General features: G+C 45.6%; 1 protein-coding gene across 6 annotated transcripts in view; it reads left to right on the top strand.

Moving 5' to 3' along the window:
- The window catches only part of LOC134344616 (protein scribble homolog), a 235,861-nt gene that overhangs the window by 75,817 nt on the left and 138,522 nt on the right, over positions 1–21,522 (top strand). For all 6 annotated transcript variants that reach the window (XM_063044735.1, XM_063044733.1, XM_063044732.1 and 3 more), the window contains exons 7-9: positions 531–605; positions 17,677–17,821; positions 18,022–18,140. In XM_063044735.1, the coding sequence (XP_062900805.1) occupies positions 531–605; positions 17,677–17,821; positions 18,022–18,140 (339 nt within the window). The remainder of the gene's footprint in view (positions 1–530; positions 606–17,676; positions 17,822–18,021; positions 18,141–21,522) is intronic.

The following is a 21,522-nucleotide window of genomic DNA, read 5'->3' as shown; positions in this document are numbered from 1 at the left end:
CCGTCCAACAGAAGCAGCCTTAATGAACCCGATTATCCTTGATTTCCTCTGCATCGGGTTAGAAGGCCACAGACACATTGCCTCTTGTTCCCCAGAGCCAGTTGTATAAATTAGTGAAACACAGCAGGCCAGGCAGTGGCTGTGGAAACAGGAACAGACAATGTCTCAGGTGGAAGGATGAAGAGCCTCTGTCAGGCCTTTCTGATTTGCATTGTTTGATCTTCTAACATGAGGGGGCACATTTTTAAGGTGATTGGAAGAAAGTGTAGGAGGTGGATGTCAGGGGGTAGGTTCTGTTTCACACTGGTGAGTGTGTGGAATGTGCTTTCAGGGGTTGGCGACATTTAAGCATCTTAGATAGACGCATGGATGAAAGAAAAATGAAGGGGTATGTAGTAGAGAAGAGGTAGATTGATCTTCGAATAATTTAAAAGATCGGCAGTGGGGAGTTTGTCAGTACTTTGTTCATTAGAGGGAGTTGCGTTATGAGTTCGCTATGTGAGCGTGACAATGTTGTCATTGTTTTACAGCCAGATACTTTGGGAGCTCTGCCAAACCTTCGGGAACTGTGGCTGGACAGGAATCAGCTTACTGCACTGCCTCCGGTAAGGACACAGAATGCTAGCGGCTCTTGGGGTTGAGGGTGAGTTATATTTACTTTAACGCAAAGGTACAGCACAGGAGCAGGCTCTTCCCGTCCAGTTACACCCATATCACCAGTTAACCTGTACATCGTTGAAATGGGGCAGGAAACGGGAGCACCCAGAGAAAATCCAGATGGGCAGAGGGAGAACGTACAGACAGTGTTGGGCATCAAACCCATATTGCTGGCACTGTGATAACATCACGCTAACCATGATGCTAACCATCAGGTCGCAGCTGCCACTGAGGGAGAGTTGAGGGATCTCCATACAGAGGTGATGTGTTCAGAGTCACAGAAGGGATGAGAAAAGTTGGCTGTTAGAGGGTTGTTTCAGTACATTCACCCTGAGATTCTGGTGTGTCTTGGTACACTGATCCCCAACTGGATTATTCCCAGTTACTAAGCAAAAGCTGAGACGGACACTATGTCAGAATTCGAGTCCAAATCAGGTTAAATATCACTGGCATATGTCATGAAATACATTGTTTTGTACCAGCTATACATTGCAATATATAATAATAAATAGCTATAAATTACAATAAAGAGTATATATTAAAATTAATTAAATAAGTTGTGCAAAAATACAGCAAAAAAAAAGTGAGGTAGTGTTCATGGGTTCATTGGCCAATCAGAAATCTGATGGCAGAGGGGAAGAAGCTGTTCCTGAAATGCTGAGTGTGTTTCTTCAGGCTCTGTACCTCCTTGATGATAGCAGTGAGAAGAGGACATGTCCCGATTGACTGGGGCCTTAATGATGGATGCCTCCATTCTGAGGTATTGCCTTTTGAAGGTGACCTGGATACTGGGGAGCCAAGCACTCTTGATGGAGCTGACTGAATTCACAACTTTCTACAGCTTTTTCCAATCTTGGTGATGCAATCAGTTAGAATGCTCTCCATGTACATCTGTTGAAATTTGCGAGAGTCTTCATTGACATGCCAAATCTCCTTAAACTCCTCATGAAATAGTGCTGCTGTTGTGCCTTCTTTGTTATCACGTCAATATGTTGGGCCCAGGATAGATCTTCAGAAATGTTGACAGCCAGGAACTTGAAACTGCTCACCTTTTCCACTTCTGATCCCTTGACGAAGACTGATGTGTGTTTCCTTGGTTTCCCCTTTCTGAAGTCCACAATCAATTCCTTTGTCTTACTGACATTGAATGCAAGGGATTGTTGTGACATCAGTCAACCAGCCAATCTATCTCACTCTGGATGTATTCCAGAGGTGGGAGGGACTTAGAAGAGCAATAACCGAGCAAAGTGGAAAGACTGACAGGGTGGGTCACAATGGGAGTCTATATTTCTCACAACATAAACTGGGGTAGGAATAGATGTAAGGACAGAGAGGTCAATGGGTTTCTGAAAGTTGTTCAGGATAATTTTAAAAAGACCATAAGGAATAGGAGCATAATTAGGCCATTTGGCCCATTGAGTCTGCTCCAACATTTCATCATGGCTGATCCATTATTCCTCGTAGCCCCAGTCTCCTGCCTTCTCCCGGTATTCCTTCAAGCCTTGACCAATGAAGAAACGATTAACCTCTGGCTTTAATATTCGTAAAGAATTGGCCTCAACAGCTGCTGTGCCAACGAATTCCACAAATTCGCTCCTCTCTGGCTGAAGAAATTCCTCCTCAGCTCCATTCTAAAAGGATCCCTCTCTATTCTGAGGTTGTGTCCTCTAGTTCTAGACTTGACCACCATAGGAAACATCCTCTGTCAAGACTGTTCAACATTAAATAGTTTCAATGAGGTCACCCCTCATTCTTCTGAACTCAGGTGAATACAGGCCCAGAGCCATCAAACACTCTTTATACGACAAGCTGTTCATTCCTGGAATCATGTTCGTGAACCTCCTTTGAACCCTCTTCAGTCTCAGCACATCCTTTCCAAGAACTGCTCATGATGCTCCAAATGAGGCCTCGCCAATGTTTTATAAAGCCTCAACATTGCTTTTCTATTGTAGTCCTCTTGAAGTGAATGTTAACATTGCATTTGCCTTCCTTACCATAGAGTCAACTTACAAATTAGTCTTCAGGGAATCCTGCACAAGGATTCTCAAGTCTCTTTGCACCTCAGATTTTTTGTTAAATTTTCAGTCCATTTAGAAAATAGTCTACCCTTTTATTTTCCCCTTCTACCAAAGTGCATTGGCATACACTTCCTGACACTATATTCAAACTGCCGCTTCTTTGCCCATTCTCCTAATCCAAGTCCTTCTGTATGCAGCCTCTCAACTTCCTCAAAATGACTTGCCCCTCCATCTATCTTTGTATAACCCACAAACTTTGCAACAAAGTAATCAATTCCATCTTCCAAGTAACTGACATGCAGTATAACTAAAAAGATCCCAACACAGCCCCCAGTGGAACACCAGTAGTCCCCAGCAGCCAACCAGAAAAGGCTCCCTTTATTCCTACTTTTTACCGCCTGCTAATCAGTCCATGGGCTCATAAGCAGCCTCATTTGTGGCACCTTGTCAAAGGCCTTCTGAAAATGCAAGTACACAGCATCAACTGATCTTCCTCTGTCTATCCTGCTTGTTATTTCTTCAAAGAAATTTGTTGGGCAAGGTTTCCCCTTGAGGAAGCCATGCTGACTACGGCCTATTTCATCATGTGCCTCCAAGTATCCTGAAACCACATCCTTAACAGTCGAGTCCAGCATCTTCCCAACCACTGAGGTCAGACTAACTGGCCAATAATTTCCTTTCTTTCTGCCTCTTTTCCCTTCTTGAAGAGTGGAGTGACATTTGGAATTTTCCAGTGTTCTGGAACCATTTCAGAATCTAGTGATTCTTGAAAGATCATGACCAATGCCTCCAGAATTCTTCCATGACCTCTTTGCACCTATACTCAATTCCCCTTGTTATGAAGGCCAGCATGCCATTAGCTTTCTTCACTGCCTGCTGTACCTGCATGCTTGCTTTCAGTGACTGATTTACAAGAACACCTAGATCTCATTGTTCTTCCCCTTTTCCTAACTTGACTCCATTTAGATAATCTGCCTTCCTGTTCTTACCACCAAAGTGGATAACCTCACATTTATCCACATTAAACTGCATCTGCCATGCATCTGCCCACTCACCCAGCCTGTCCAAGCCACCCTGCATTCTCATAGTATCCTCCTCACATTTCACACTGCCACCCAGCTTTGTGTCATCTGCAAATTTGCTGATGTTACTTTTAATCTCTTCCTCTAAATCATTAATGTATATTGTAAACAACTGCGGTACCCCACTGTTCACCGCCTGCCATTCCGAAAGGGACCCGTTAATCGCTACTCTTTGTTTCCTGTCAGCCAGCCAATTTTCAATCCATGTCAGTACTCTGCCCCCAATACCATGTGCCCTAATTTTGCCCACTAGTCTCCTATGTGGGACCTTATCAAAGGCTTTCTGAAAGTCCAGGTATACTGCATCCACTGGCTCTCCCTTGACAATTTTCATAGTTACATCCTCAAAAACTTTCAGAAGATTAGTCAAGCATGATTTCCCCTTCGTAAATCCATGGTGACTTGGACCTATCCTGTTAATGCTATTCAAATGTGTCGTAATTTCATAGAAACCATAGAAACTACAGCACAGAAACAGGCATTTTGGTCCTTCTTGGCTGTGCCGAACCATTTTCTGCCTAGTCCCACTGACCTGCACACGGACCATATCCCTCCATACACCTCCCATCCATGTATCTGTCCAATTTATTCTTAAATATTCAAAAAGAACCCGCATTTACCACCTCATCTGGCAGCTCATTCCATACTCCCACCACTCTCTGTGTGAAGAAGCCCCCCCTAATGTTCCCTTTAAACTTTTCCCCCTCACCCTAAACCCATGTCCTCTGGTTTTTTTCTCCCCTTGCCTCAGTGGAAAAAACCTGCTTGCATTCACTCTATCTATACCCATCATAATTTTATATACCTCTATCAAATCTCCCCTCATTCTTCTATGCTCCAGGGAATAAAGTCCCAACCTATTCAACCTTTCTCTGTAACTGAGTTTCTCAAGTCCCGGCAACATCCTTGTAAACCTTCTCTGCACTCTTTCAATCTTATTTATATTCTTCCTGTAATTTGGTGACCAAAACTGAACACAACACTCCAGATTCGGCCTCACCAATGCCTTATACAACCTCATCATAACATTCCAGCTCTTATACTCAATACTTCGATTAATAAAGGCCAATGTACCAAAAGCTCTCTTTACGACCCTATCTACCTGTGACGACACTTTTAGGGAATTTTGTATCTGTATTCCCAGATCCCTCTGTTCCACTACACTCCTCAGTGCCTTACCATTAACCCTGTATGTTCTACGTTGGTTTGTCCTTCCAACGTGCAATACCTCACACTTGTCAGTATTAAACTCCATCTGCCATTTTTCAGCCCATTTTTCCAGCTGGTCCAAGTCCCTCTGCAGGCTCTGAAAACCTTCCTCACTGTTTACTACACCTCCAATCTTTGTATCATCAGCAAACTTGCTGATCCAATTTACCACATTATCATCCAGATCATTGATAAAGATGATAAATAACAATGGACCCAGCACTGATCCCTGTGGCACACCACTAGTCACAGGCCTCCACTCAGAGAAGCACCACCACTCTCTGGCTTCTTCCATCGAGCCAATGTCTAATCCAATTTACCACCTTTCCATGTATACCTAGCGACTTAATTTTCCTAACTAACCTCCCATGCGGGACCTTGTCAAAGGCCTTACTGAAGTCCATGTAGACAATATCCACTGCCTTCCCTTCATCCACTTTCCTGGTAACCTCATCGAAAAACTCCAATAGGTTGGTCAAACATGACCTACCACGCACAAAGCCATGTTGACTTTCCCTAATAAGTCCCTGTCTATCCAAATGCTTGTAGATTCTGTCTCTTAGTACTCCCTCCAATAACTTACCTACTACCGACATTAAACTTACTGGCCTATAATTTCCCGGATTACTTTTCGATCCTTTTTTAAACAACGGAACAACATGAGCCACTCTCCAATCCTCCAGCACCTCACCTGTAGACAGCGATATTTTAAATATTTCAGCCAGGGCCCCTGCAATTTCAACACTAGTCTCCTTCAAGGTCCGAGGGAACACCCTGTCAGGTCTCGGGTATTTATCCACTTTAATTTTCCTCAGGACAGCAAGGACCTCCTCCTTTTTGATCTGTACAGTTTCCATGATCTCACTACTTGTTTCCCTTAATTCCATAGACTTCATGCCAGTTTCCTTAGTAAACACAGACGCAAAAAACCTATTTAAGATCTCCCCCAGTGGGAGTGTAACCCGTCTCTCTTGTACAGGTCCCACCTGCCCCAGAAGAGGTCCCAATTATCCTGAAATCTGAAACCCTGCCCCCTACACCAGTTCCTCAGCCACTTGTTCATCCTCCAGAGCATCCTATTCCTACCCTCACTGGCACGTAGCACAGGTAGCAATCCTGAGATTACCACCCTCGAGGTCCTGCTTTTCAACTTCCTACCAAGCTCTCTATACTCACTCTCCAGGATCTCCTCACTCTTCCTTGCTATGTCATTGGTACCGATGTGCACCACAACATCTGGCTGATCACCCTCCCACTTCAGAATGTCATGCAATTGATCAGAGACATCCTTGACCCTGGCACCTGGGAGGCAACAAACCATCCTGGATTCTCTGTCACGACCACAGAACCTCCTATCTGCACCTCTAACTATTGAGTCCCCTATCACTACTGCTCTCCTCTTTTTCTCCCCTCCCTTCTGCACTGCAGAGCCAGATCCAGTGCCAGAGATCCGGCTACTGCAGCTAGTCCCAGGTAGGTCATCCCCCCCAACAGTATCCAATGTGGTATACTTATTGTTGAGGGGAATGGCCACAGGGGAACCCTGCTCTGCCTGCCCTTTCCCCTTCCCTCGCCTGACAGTGACCCAATTTCCTGTCCTCTGCTCCTTTGGCGTAACTACCTCCCTGTAGCTGCATCTTTTATAATTGACTCCATCTTTACCACCACTGACATCAGGCCAACCGGTCTATAATTCCCTGTTTTCTCTCTCCCTCCTTTCTTGAAAAGTGGGACAACATTAGCCATCCTCCAATCCACAGGAACTGATCCTGAATCTATAGAACATTGGAAAATGATTACCAATGCGTCCATGATTTGTAAAGCCACCTCCTTAAGTACCCTGGGATGCAGACCATCAGGTCCCGGGGACTTATCAGCCTTCAGACCCAACAGTCTATCCAACACCATTTCCTGCCTAATATAAATTTCCTTCAGTTCATCCATTACCCTAGGTCCTTTGGCAACTATTATATCTGGGAGATTGATTGTGTCTTCCCTAGTGAAGACAGATCCAAAGTACCTGTTCAATTCATCTGCCATTTCTTTGTTCCCCATAATAATTTACTCGTTTCTGTCTTCAAGGGCCCAATTTTGGTCTTAACTATTTTTTTCCTTTTCACATGCCTAAAGAAGCTTTTACTATCCTCCTTTATATTCTTGGCTAGTTTACCTTCGTACCTCAATTTTTCTCCACGTATTGCCTTTTTAGTTACCTTCTGTTGCTCTTTAAAAGTTTCCCAATCCTCTGGGTTCCCACTCATCTTTGCTATGTTATACTTCCTCTCTTTTATTTTTATTCTGTCCTTTACTTCCCTTGTCAGCCACAGCCTCCCCTTACTCCCCTTAGGATCTTTCTTCCTCTTTGGAATGAACTGATCCTGCACCTTCTGCATTATTCCCAGAAACACTTGCCATTGTTGTTCCACTGTCATCCCTGCTAGTATTGTTCCATTGAACTTTGGCCAGCTCCCACCTCATAGCACCATAGTTCCCTTTGTTCAACTGTAATACTGACACTTCCGATTTTCCCTTCTCCCTCTCAATTTGTAGATTAAAACTTATCATATTATGGTCACTACCTCCTAATGGCTCCTTTACCTCGAGGTCCCTGATAAAATCCGGTTCATTGCACAACACTAAATCTAGAATTGCGTTCTCTCCAGTAGGCTCCAGTACAAGCTGTTCTAAGAATCCATCTCGGAAGCACTCCACAAACTCCCTTTCTTGGGATCCAGTACCAACCTGATTCTTCCAGTCTTCCTGCATGTTAAAATCCCCCATAACAACTGTAGCATTACCTTTGCTACATGCCAATTTTAACTCTTGATTCAACTTACACCCTACATCCAGACTACTGTTTGGGGGTCTGTAGATAACTCCCATTAGGGTCTTTCTACCCTTAGAATTTCTCAGTTCTATCCATACTGACTCTACGTCTCCTGATTCTATGTCCCCCCTCACAAGGGACTGAATATCATTCCTCGCCAACAGAGCCACCCCACCCACTCTGCCCATCAGTCTGTCCTTTCAATAGGACGTATACACTTGAATATTCATTTCCCAGGCCCGTCCACTTGAAGCCATGTCTCTGTTATTCCCACAGCATCATACTTACCAATTTCCAACTGTGCCTCAAGCTCGTCCACTTTATTTCTTATACTCCGTGCATTCATATATAATACTTTTAATTTATTACTCCCTCACCTTTCATATCAATTCCTATTTCACTTGGCCATACTGTACGATCCCTTCTTGAGCTTTCTGCTCCATTGATTCTGTTGTCTTTCTTAACATAGTCATAGTCATACTTTATTAATCCCGGGGGAAATTGGTTTTCATTACAGTTGCTAGGTTGCTACAGTTACTGTCATTACAGTTACACAGGCAGGAATGACTTCATGCCATGAGCTTCCAGCACCGCAAACTTGCTGATGCAGCACCCTGGAAGCACCCAACTACAGCCGACTCTTGAGTCCATCCAAAAACTTTGAGCCTCCGACACCGAGCACCATCTCTGCTGAGCGTTTCAACCCCAGCCCCGGCAACAGGGCATAGGCAAAGCCAAGGATTTGGGGTCCTCCCCTCCGGAGATTCTCGATTGCACAGTAGCAGCGGCAGCGAAGCGGGCATTTCAGAAGTTTCTCCAGGTGTTCCTCCGTGCTACTCACGTCCGTCTCCATCAAATCAGGATTGTGCATGGTACCTACTTACAAATAATATCATTTCGGAGCGGCCGCGCGCGCTGCGTCACGCTGCCACCTTCTCCTCCCCTCCCTTATATATAATACTTTTAATTCATTACTCCCCTCACCTTTCATATCAATTCCCATTTCACTTGGCCATACTGTACGATCCCTTCTTGAGCTTTCTGCTCCGTTGATTCTGTTGTCTTTCTTAACTTTTCTTATTCTCATTTTCCCTTTATCTCCATCCTTATGTTTCCAGTTCGTCCCCTCCCCCCACTACTTGGTTTAAACACACCCCATGTTGCAGTGGCAAACCTGCCTGCCAGAATGCTGGTGCCCCGCCTATTGAGGTGCAACCCATCCCTTTTGTACACTTCATCCTTACCCCGAAACATACCCCAGTGGTCCAAGAATGTGAATCCTTGCTTCCTGCACCAGTTCCTCAGCCACACATTCAGATCCATTATCTCCCTGTTCTTGACCACTCCAGCATGGGCAACTGGAAGCAAACCGGAGATAACCACCCTGGAGGTCCTGCTTTTCATCCTTCTTCTGAGTTCTCTGAAGTCACTCTGTAGAATGTCTTTCCTCTTCTTCCCCACGTCATTTGTGCCGACATGCACCACCAGTTCCGGATGTTCACATTCACTCTTGAGGATTCCCTGCAATCGGTCCGTGACGTCCTGGATCCCGGCACCAGGGAGGCAACACACCATCCTTAAATCTCACCTGTTGCCGCAGAAACCCCTTTCTGTACCTCACTGTGGAGTCCGCTACTACCACGGCTCTGCATGACGTCTGTCTCCTCGGCTTTGCTTCAGAACCAATTGTTGACTCGCAGACCTGATGGCCTCTCAGGCTGGCAGTGTCTTCTATCCCGACAGCTTCCAAGAGGGTGAACCTGTTTACGAGAGGTACATCCCCTAGGATCTCTTGTACTTCAAGCATCCTTTCCTTCCTCATCATCATCCCCCTTCTCTCTTCTGGTATTCTTGGTGTAACGACCTTGCTGTAGGTCCAGTCCAGAAAACTCTTTTTTTCCCAGACGAACCTGAGGTCATCCAGTTGCTTCTCCAATGCTGCAACATGGTCCTTCAGAAGCTGAATCTGGACACATTTTCCACAGTTGTAGGAGCCAGAGGCACCATCAGTGTCCCTGACCTCCTACATCATGCACGCAGCACACTGAATCAGCCTAGTGGTCATCTCTTCACCACTTCTCACCCTCTCCAACTGTGGGGTAATCTCCTCTGTCAGCCTCTTTGCCGAAGACTCTCGAGACAAAGACTCACACTTTTTGACAAGGCCGCTCCCCGACAGGCCACTCCCTTAGAGCAAACCTTGTTTATATTAGCTGATAATTTGAGTAATTAGTTTCACCTGCCGCACCTTCGCCGACCTTGAAGGTCTGTGTTGCTGGTTGCTTACGACCGGCTTTTAAATCAACTGCTCCTTCTCAACCAGTCCCCGCACTTGATAATAACATAATAACAAGATAATAACATAAATGGTTGCTTATCAAAAAAAAAGGAGGGACATCCCAAAGAAAGAATCTTTCACTGGAGAGTGCTGAGTCCCAGTGAGCTGGGAGTGGATGTAGCCCAATGTAATTACAGCCAAAAGTTAGCAGACAAATGTGCCCCAGAACTATGGGCTGTTTGTAAGGAAGAGATGTTTGCAGTTCTGGGTTGTAGAGCGAAAGCAGAGTGTGTGTATTTATACATGAGAGAGGGGAGTGGGGATTGTTGTGTGAGAGAGGGATGTGAAGATTGCTGTGAGGGAGGAGAGTGGGGATTGTCATGTGAGGGAGGGGAGTGGGGATTGTGTGAGGGAGGGGAGTGGGGATTGTCATGTGAGGGAGGGGAGTGGAGATTGTGCGAGAGAGGGGAGTGAGGATTGTCGTGTGAGAGAGGAGAGTGAGGATTGTTGTGTGAGGGAGGGGAGTGGGGATTGTCGTGTGAGGGAGGGGAGTGGACGTTATGAGAGGGGAGTGGGGATTGTGTGAGGGAGGGGAGTGGACGTTACGAGAGGGGAGTGAGGATTGTGTGAAGGAGGGGAGTGGGGATTGTTGTGTGAGAGAGGGGAGTAGGAATTGTCATATAGGAGGGGAGTGGGGATTGTTGTGTGAGAGAGGGGAGCGGGAATTGTCATATAGGAGGGAAGTGGGGATTGTCGTGTGAGGGAGGGGAGTGGACGTTATGAGAGGGGAGTGGGGATTGTCGTGTGAGGGAGGGGAGTGGACGTTATGAGAGGGGAGTGAAGATTGTTGTCTGAGAGAGGGGAGTGAGGATTGTCGTGTGAGAGAGGGGAGTAGAAGTTACGAGAGGGGAGTGACGATTGTCGTGTGGAAGGGGAGTGGATGTTATGAGAAGGAAGTGAGGATTGTTGTGTGAGAGGGGAGTGGGGATTGTTGTGTGAGAGATGGTAGCGGGCATTGTGTGAGACGGGAGTGGACATTGTGATAGAGGAGTATGGGGAGTGGAGCTTATATGAGAGAGGGGAGTGGGGATTGTGTGAGAGAGGGGAGCAGAGATTGTGTGAGGGAGGGGAGTGGAGATTGAGGGAAGGGAGTGGAGATTGTGTGAGAGGGGAGCGAAGATTGTGTGAGAGAGGGGAGCGGGGATTGTGTGAGGGAGGGGAGTGAAGATTGTGAGGAAGGGGAGTGGGGATTGTGTGAGAGAAGGGAGTGGGGATTGTGTAAGTGAGGGGAGCAGAGATTGTGTGAGGGAGGGGAGTGAAGATTGTGTGAGAGAGGGGAGTGGGGATTGTGTGTGAGAGTCAATTGAATAGTTTTCTGAGAGTGGGGAGTGGAGTTTGTTGTGTTGAGAGGGGCACATGGAGATTATAGTTTGAGTGGTGCGTTGAGATTGTCTACCAGAAGAAAAAGAAGCAGAACTAGGCCATTTGGTCCGTTGAGTCTGTTTGCCATTCATTCATGGCTGACCATTTTTTCCTTTTACCGGCCTTCGCTCTGTAACCTTTGATGCCATGTCCAATCAAGAACCAATCATTGTCTGCCTTAAATACACCCAGCGACCTGGCCTCCACAGCGGCACGTGGTAACAAATTCCACAAATTCAGTGCCCTCTGGCTAAAGAAATTTCTCCGTACCTCTCTTTTAAATAGACTCCCCTCTATCCTGAGGCTGTGTCCTCTTCTTCTGGACAGCCTCACCATGGGAATTCTGCACAAAGGTGTTCTGCATAATGACTTCCAAGTCCTTTTGCATCTCAGATATTTGGATTTTCTCCCTGTTTAGAAAATAGTCCGCATATTTATTTCTACTATCAACGTGCATGACCATGCATTTTCCAACATTGTATTTCATTTGCCACTTTCTTGCCCATTCTCCTAATCTGTCTAAGTCGTTCTGCATCCTACCTGTTTCCTCAACTGCAAACTTGGCAGCAAAGCCATGTAATCCATGATCTAAATCATCGATATATAGCATAAAAAGAAGCAGTCTTAACACTGGCCCCTGCGGAACCCTACTAGTCTCTGGCAGCCAACCAGGAAAGGATCTTTTTATTCCCACCCGCTGCCTCCTACGAATCAGCTAATGCTCTAACCATGCAGGTAACTTTCCGGTACTAACCTTTTGCTCTTTTCTTGTTCAGCAGCCTCGTGTGTGGCGCTTTGTCAAAGGCCTTCTGAAAATCCAAATATACAACATCCACTGCATCTCCTTTATCTCTCCTATTTGTAATCTCCTCAAAGAATTCCAGCCTTAAGGAAACCATGCTGAGTTTACCCTAGCTTGTCCTGTGTCATCAAGTACTTCATTACCTCATCGTTAACAATTGACTCCAATATCTTCACAAGCCCTGAGGTCAGGCTAACTGTCCTATAATTCCCTTTCTGCTGCCTTCCTTTTTTCTTAGAGAGTGGAGTGACATTTGCAGTCCTTCAGATCCATGCCATAGTCTAATCAATGGATATCATAACATTGCACTTTTCATACACCTTTTCGATTTCCCGTTGTAATCTGTGGTCCAATGATGGGAGGTTTCTATATAACTGCCATCAGGGTCCTCTTACTCTTGCAATTTCTTAACTCAACCCATCAGGATTCAACATCTTCCGAATTCTACTGATTTGATCTCATTCTTTACCAGCAAAGCCACGTTATCCCCTCTGGCTACCTTCCTATGCCTGCGATACAGTGTGTACCTTGGAACATTCAGCTCTGAACCACAATCTTCCTTCAGCTGCGATTCAGTGATGGCCACAACATCATACCCGACAATCTGTAAAAGTGTAACAAGATCATCCACCTTATTTCTTATACTCAGTGCATTGAGATACAACAGTGTGAGTACTGTATTTCCTACACTTTTTGATTCTGCATCCCTAATGTACTGATACTCACCCTGCTGGCTGCAACTTTGTCCTATCATCTGCCTGCCCTTCCTGACAGTCTGACTGCACACTATCTTTGCGTCCTCTCCTCAGTCAGTTCACTCCAATTCCCAACCCTCTGCCAAATTATTTTAAACCCTTCCTACCAGCCCTAACAAACCTGTCCATGAGAATATTGGTTTCCCTTTGGGTGCATGTTCAATCTGTCCCTTTTGAACAGGTCATAGCTCCCCCAGATGAGATCCCAATGATCCAAGAACCTGAAGCCCTGCCTCTTGCTTCAACTTCTCAGCCACGTATCTATAAAACAAGACAAAGGAGTAGAAGTCGGCCATTTGGCCCATCGAGTCTGCTCCACCATTTTATCATGAGCTGATCCATTCTCCCATTTAGTCCCACTCCCCCGCCTTCTCACCATAACCTTTGATGCCCTGGCTACTCAGATACCTATCAATCTCTGCCTTAAATACACCCAATGACTTGGCCTCTATTGCCGCCCCGGCAACAAATTCCATAGATTCACCACCCTCTGGCTAAAAAAATTTCTTCGCATCTCTGTTCTGAATGGGTGCCCTTCAATCCTTAAGTCATGCCCTCTTGTACTAGACTCCCCCACCATGGGAAACAATTTTGCCACATCCACTCTGTCCATGCCTTTCAACATTCGAATGTTTCTATGAGGTCCCCCTTCATTCTTCTAAACTCCAAGGAATACAGTCCAAGAGCGGACAAACGTTCCTCATATGTTAACCCTCTCATTCCCGGAATCATTCTAGTGAATCTTCTCTGTACCCTCTCCAACGTCAGCACATCCTTTCTCAAATAAGGAGCCCAAAACTGTACACAGTACTCCAATTGAGGTTATTCAGCCAGAGACTCATTCCTCCAAGATGCAGCACAGAACGTCATAGGAAGTCATTCCTGCCTGTGGCCATCAAACTTTACGACTCCTGCCTTGGAGGGTCAGACACCCTGTGCCGATAGGGTGGTCCTGGACTTATTTCATAATTTACTGGCATAACTTACATATTACTATTTAACTACTTATGATTCTATTACTATTTATTATTTATGGTGCAACTGTAACGAAAACTAATTTCCCCCTGGGATCAATAAAGTATGACTATGACTATTACCAGTGCCTTATAGAGCCTCAACATCACATCCCTGCTCCTATACTCTATTCCTCTAGAAATGAGTGCCAACATTGCATTTGCCTTCTTCACCACCGACTCAACCTGGAGGTTAACTTTAAGGGTATCCTGCACGAGGACTCCCAAGTCCCATTGCATCTCAGAACTTTGAATTCTCTCCTCATTTAAATACTAGTCTGCCCGTTTATTTTTTCTGCCAAAGTGCATAACCATACACTTTCCAACATTGTACTTCATTTGCCACTTCTCTGCCCATTCTCCCAATCTATCCAAGTCTCTCTGCAGACTTTCTGTTTCCTCAGCACTACCGGCCCCTCCACCTATCTTTGTATCATCAGCAAACTTAGCCACAAAGCGATCTATTCCATAATCCAAATCGTTGATGTACAATGTAAAAAGAAGCGGCCCCAACACGGACCCCTGTAGAACACCACTGGTAATCGGCAGCCAACCAGAATAGGATCTCTTTATTCCCACTCTCTGTTTCCTGCCAATCAGCCAAGGCTCTATCCACGTATGTAACTTTCCCGTAATTCCATGGGCTCTTATCTTGTTAAGCAGCCTCATGTGTGGCACCTTGTCAAAGGCCTTCTGAAAATCCAAATATACAACATCCACTGCATCTCCCTTGCCTAGCCTACTTGTAATTTCCTCAAAAAATTGCAATAGGTTTGTCAGGCAGGATTTTCCTTTAAGGAAACCATGCTGAGTTCTGCCTATCTTGTCATACGCCTCCAAGTACTGCGTAACCTTATCCTTGACAATCGACTCCAACAACTTCCCAACCACGGATGTCAAGCTAACAGGTCTATAATTTCCTTTTTGCTTCCTTGCCCCCTTCTTAAATAGCAGAGTGACATTTGCAATCTTCCAGTCCTCTGGAACTATGCCAGAATCTATTGACTTATGAAGGATCATTGCTAATGCCTCCGCAATCTCCACAGCTATTTCCTTCAGAACATGAGGGTGCATTCCATCTGGTCCGGGAGATTTATCTACCTTTAGACTATTCAGCTTCCTGAGTACTTCCTCTGTAGTAATTGTGACAGCGCACACTTCTCTTCCCTGCCACCCTTGAGTGTCCAGTATACTGCTGATGTCTTTCTCAGTGAAGACTGATAGAAAATACTCGTTCAGTTCCTCCGCCATCTCCTTATCTCCCACTACAATTTCTCCAGCATCATTTTCTATTGGCCCTGTATCTACTCTCACCTGTCTTTTATTCTTTATATACTTCAGAAAGCTTTTAGTATCCTCTTTGATATTATTTCCTAGCTTCCTTTCATAGTTCATCTTTTCCCTCTTAATGACCTTCTTAGTTTCCTTTTGTAAACTTTAAAAAATTTCCCAATCCTCTGTCTTCCCGCTAATTTTTGCTTCCTTGTATGCCTTCTCCTTTGCTTTAACTTTGGCTTTGACTTCTCTTGTCAGCCACGGTTGCATCCTTTTTCCATTCAAAAATTTCTTCTTTTTTGGAATATACCTGTCTTGCACCTTCCTCACTCTCGCATAAACTCCAGCCACTGCTGCTCTGCCGTCTTTCCCGCCACTGTCCCTTTCCAGTCAACTTTGGCCAGTTCCTCTCTCATGCCACTGTAATTTCCTTTACTCCACTGAAATACCGACACATCAGATTTCGGCTTCTCTTTTTCAAATTTCACAGTGAACTCAATCATGTTATGATCACTGCCTCCTAAGGGTTCCTTCACCTCAATCTCTCTAATCACCTCCAGTTCATTACACAATACCCAATCCAGTACAGCCGATCCCCTAGTGGGCTCAACAACAAGCTGTTCTAAAAAGCCATCTCACAGACATTCTGGAAATTCTCTCTCTTGAGATCCAGTGCTGACCTGATTTTCCCAATCCACTCGCCTGTTAAAATCCCCCCACAATTATCATAACACTGCCCTCCTGACAAGCCTTTTCTATTTCCTGTTGTAATTTGTAGTCCACATCACTGCAGCTGTTTGGAGGCCTATATATAACTGCCATCAGGGTCCTTTTACCCTTGTGATTTCTTCGCTTGAAGCATAAAGATTCTGCACCTTCCGATCCTATGTCACCTCTTTCTAATGATTTACTATCGTTTCTTACCAATAATTATCTGCCAAATCATCCTGTTTCTACCCTAACTGGCACGAGGCACAGATAGCAATCTAGAAATTACTGCCCTGGAGGTCCTGCTTCTCAGCTTTCTAAAATCTATCTTCAGGACCTCTGCTTTTCCTTCCTATGTTATTGGTACCAGTATTTAACGTGACAGCTGGCTGCTCCCCTCTGCCCTCCAAAATGATGTGTTCGTGATCCGAGATGTCCCTGACCCTGGCATCTGGAAGGCAACATACCATACTGTTCACCCCCATAGAATCTCCTGTCTGTTCCCCTGACGATTGAGTCCCCTATCACTACTGCTCCCCTCTTATTCCTCTTTCCCTTCTGCACCACGGACCCACATTCAGTGCCAGTAACCTGGTGCCCATGGCATTCCCCTGGGATGTCATCCCCCACAACCGTATCCAAAACGGTATTTATTTAATTGAGGGGAATGGCCACTGGGCTGCTCTGTGCTAACTGCCTATTCACTGTCCCATTCCTTCTCCTGGCAGTCACCCAGCTACTCGCCTCCTACAGCTTAAGGGTGACTCCTTCCCTGTAACTCCTATTGATGATTGCCTCACCCTCCCATACAAGCCGAAGGTCATCTAGCTGCTGCTGCAGATCCCTAACACGGTCTTCAAGGAGCTGCGGATGGATGCACTTCACGCAGATGTAGTTCCTTAGAAAGCTCTGGCGTGACATACACCAACATTCATTTAAACTACACTCAATACTCCTGACACAGTAAGAAAATAGGGAAACTGAACAGAAACTTACTTGGACAACTTACTCAGAGTTACCACTTCTTCTGAGCTGCAGCCTCCTTTGAGCCAAAGCCTGACACTCCCACTCTCAACAATGGCCGCTCTGCTTGTCCCTTCTGTACTTTTAGTTACTCCTCTCTGCGCAGCTCCCTCCGCTAATTGGGCCGCAGGAATGATACCGAACACCCGTGAAGCTCTCCTTTTAATCGAGCGCTGCCCACCAACGAGAACTCTCCTGGCTGTGTGCTGCTCCTGCTGCTGATTGGGCTGCCGGAACGACACCGAACGCCCGTGAAGCTCTCCCCTTAAACAGGAGCTTGTTGCGTTTAGTGGAGAGTGGAGATTATTGTGTGAGAGTTATCATTGTGTGGATTGTTTGTGGGTTGCTTCTGACTGGGCAGAAGGGTTTGGTGTGATAGAGAGGGGAGCGGTCAATGTGTGAAAATTATGATTGTTGTATGAGATTGTTGGATTGTTGCATGGGTTGCTCCTGACTGAGCAACAGGGATTGGTGTATGAGAGAGGGGAACGGCCATTGATGTGTCAGAATTATGATTGTTGTGTGAGATTGTAGGATTGTTGTGTGCTTTGTGTTAGATTGGGGAGCGGGGATTGTTGTGTAAGTTATACTGAATTGCCTATTCCAGGAATTGGGAAATCTCAAACGCCTGGTCTGCCTTGATGTTTCGGAAAACAAGCTGGAGAAGCTGCCTGATGAGATCAGTGGGCTGGTGGCCCTGACAGACTTGCTCCTCTCCCAGAACCCCCTGGAGTTGGTACCAGACGGCATTGGTAAGAGCAATACTTGGCTGGGATACGAGGTGATCTAATGTGGACCTCGTTCTGTGGGAAGGGCTGAGGTGGCCCGTCGAGGGATTCTCTGCCTTGATACCTTCTCCTCAACTTGAACGTGCAGCAGTGGAGGTTGTGGTCCACACTTCTGTGCTGGTGTTTCTGGATGGATGCTGTTTGAAGTCTCTGTGCTTTTACAGGTCAGCTGAAGCAGTTATCTATTCTGAAGGTGGATCAGAATCGGCTAACTCATCTGACGGAAGCTGTGGGCGAATGCACGCACCTGACAGAGCTGATTCTCACCGAAAACCTGCTCACTGTAAGTTAGTTTTGTGTCACTGTGCTGTCTGAGCATCAGGCAGAGACCCATCTGACCGAAGTGGCATTTCATGATCTCAGCAGTCCCTGTTGCCATGGGCTGCTGTACAGCGCTAGCTTAATAAGACCATAAGACTTAAGAGTAGAATTAGGCCAATTGGCCAACTGAGTCTGTCCGCCATTTAATTATGGCTGATCCTTTTTTCCCACTCCTCAGCACCACTTCCCGTAATCTTTGATGCCATGTCCGATCAAGGACGTATCAATCTCTGCCTTAAATACACCCAACAACCTGGTCTCCACAGCTGCCTGTGGTAACAAATTCTACAAATTCACCACCCTCGGCTAAAGAAATTTCTCTGCATCTCTGTTTGAAATGGATGCCCCTCTATCATGAGGCTACGCCCTCTTGTCCTAGACTCCCCACCATGGGAAGCATCCTTTCCACATCTACTCTGTTAGTCCTTTCAACGTTCGAAAGGTTTCAATGAGATCCCCCTTCATCCTTCCAAATTCCAGCAAGTACAGACCCAATGAATGTTCCTTTCATAGAACCATAGAACATTACAGCTCAGAAACAGGCCTTTTGGCCCTTCTTGGCTGTGCCAAACCATTTTACTGCCTAGTCCCACTGACCTGCACCTGGACCATATCCCTCCATAACCTCTCATTCATGTACCTGTCCAAGTTTTTCTTAAATGTTAAATGTGAGCCCGCATTTACCACTTCATCTGGCAGCTCATTCCCCACTCCCACCACTGTCTGTGTGAAGAAGCCCCTGCTAATGGTCCCTTTAAACTTTCCCCCCCTCACCCTTAACCCATGTCCTCTGGTTTTTTTCTCCCCTTGCCTCAGTGGAAAAAGCCTGCTTGCATTCTCTCTATCTATACCCATCATAATTTTATATACCTCTATCAAATCTCCCCTCATTCTTCTACGCTCCAGGGAATAAAGTCCTAACCTATTCAACCTTTCTCTGTAACTGAGTTTCTCAAGTCCCGGCAACATCCTTGTAAACCTTCTCTGCACTTTTTCAATCTTATTAATATCCTTCCTGTAATTTGGTGACCAAAACTGCCCACAATACTCCAAATTCGGCTTCACCAATGCCTTATACAACCTCATCATAACATTCCAGCACTTATACTCAATACTTTAATTAATAAAGGCCAATGTACCAAAAGCTCTCTTTACGTCCCTATCTACCTGTGACGCCACTTTTAGGGAATTTTGTATCTGTATTCCCAGATCCCTCTGTTCTATTGCACTCCTCAGTGCCCTACCATTTACCTTGTATGTTCTACCTTAGTTTGTCCTTCCAACGTGCAATACCTCACACTTGCATGGTCCAAATCCCACTGCAAGCTTTGAAAACCTCACTCACTGTCCACTACACCTCCAATCTTTGTATCATCAGCAAATCAAAAAAAAAATTGCTGATTCATTCCCAGAATCATTCTTGTGAAACTCCTCTGAACCCTTTCCAATGCCAGCACATCTTGTCTTAGATGAGGAGCCCAGAATTGTTCGCAATACTCAAGGTGAGGCCTCACCAATACCTTATAAAGCCTTAGCATCACATCCCTGCTTTTGTATTCTCGACCTCTTGAGATGAATGCTAACATTTCATTTGCCTTCCTCACCACAGACTCTATCTGTAAGTTAACCTTTTGGGTGTAATGCACAAGGATTCCTAAGTCCCCTTGAATCTCATATTTGGGATTTTCTCCCAATTAGAAAATAGTTTCTATATTTATTTCTTCTACCAAGGTTCATGACCATGTATTTTCCAACATTGTATTTCATTTGCCACTTTCTTACACATTCTCCTAATCTGTCTTAAGTCCTTCAACAGCCTATGTGTTTCCTCAACACTCTGTGCTCCTCCACCAATCTTCGTATCATCTGCAAACTTGGCAACAAAGTCATCTATACCATCATCTAACTCAGTGACATACAGCATAAAAAGAAGCAGTCCTATCACTGACCCCTGCGGAACACCACTAGTCACTGCAAACCAACCAGAAAAAGATCTTTTTATTCCCACTTGCTATCTCTTACCAATTAGCCAACGCTCTGACCATGCTAGTAACTTTTCTGCAATACCATTGGCTATTAACTTGGTAAGTAAAAAGTTTAAAAAGAAGATCGCCATATCCAGTGGGCCGCGGAGTGAGAGGGATTTTGCTTAATGGGCTTAGGCGGTAACGGGACGAGGTAGGTTTACCTGTGTTAATTGCAGAAAGGAGGAAGTATGTGCGTGAGGCTGGTTTTCTGTGCTCGGTGTCAGATGTGGGACCATGGTGTGTTGAGCTGCAGCTCCTAAGGGACCGAGTTAGGGAACTGGAGATGCAGCTCGATGACCGTCGTCTTGTCAGAGAGAGTGAGGAGGTGATAGAGAGGAGCTGTAGGCAAATAGTCACACCGGGGCCTCGGGAGACAGATAAGTGGGTAACAGTCAGGAGAGGGAAGGGCAGGTCAGAGGCTAGAGAGTACCCCTGTGGCTGTCCAACTTAACAATAAGTACTCCTGTTTGAGTACTATTGGGTGGGGTGGGGGACAGTCTACCTGAGGGAAGCAACAGTGGCCGTCCCTCTGGCACAGAGTCTGGCCCTGTGGCTCAGGAGGGTAGGGAAAGGAAGAGGAAGGCAGTAGTGATAGGGGACTCTATAGTTAGGGGTCAGACAAGCGACTCTGTGGACACAGGAAAGAAACTCGGATGGTAGTTTAGAAACATAGAAACACAGAAAATAGGTGCAGGAGTAGGCCATTCGGCCCTTCGAGCCTGCACCACCATTTATTATGATCATGGCTGATCATCCAACTCAGAACCCCGCCCCAGCCTTCCCTCCATACCCCCTGATCCCCGTAGCCACAAGGGCCATATCTAACTCCCTCTTAAATATAGCCAATGAACTGGCCTCAACTGTTTCCTGTGGCAGAGAATTCCACAGATTCACCACTCTCTGTGTGAAGAAGTTTTTCCTAATCTCGGTCCTAAAAGGCATCCCCTTTATCCTCAAACTGTGACCCCTTGTTCTGGACTTCCCCAACATCGGGAACAATCTTCCTGCATCTAGCCTGTCCAATCCCTTTAGGATTTTATACGTTTCAATCAGATCCCCCCTCAATCTTCTAAATTCCAACGAGTACAAGCCCAGTTCATCCAGTCTTTCTTCATATGAAAGTCCTGCCATCCCAGGAATCAATCTGGTAAACCTTCTTTGTACTCCCTCTATGGCACAGATGTCTTTCCTCAGATTAGGGGACCAAAACTGCACACAATACTCCAGGTGTGGTCTCACCAAGGCCTTGTACAACTGCAGCAGTACCTCCCTGCTCCTGTACTCGAATCCTCTCGCTATAAATGCCAGCATACCATT

Source organism: Mobula hypostoma, chromosome 3 (assembly GCF_963921235.1).
Source record: "Mobula hypostoma chromosome 3, sMobHyp1.1, whole genome shotgun sequence".
Lineage (NCBI taxonomy): Eukaryota > Metazoa > Chordata > Chondrichthyes > Myliobatiformes > Myliobatidae > Mobula > Mobula hypostoma.
The sequence above is the reverse complement of the archived record's forward strand: the minus strand, read 5'-3'. Positions and strand labels throughout refer to the sequence as shown.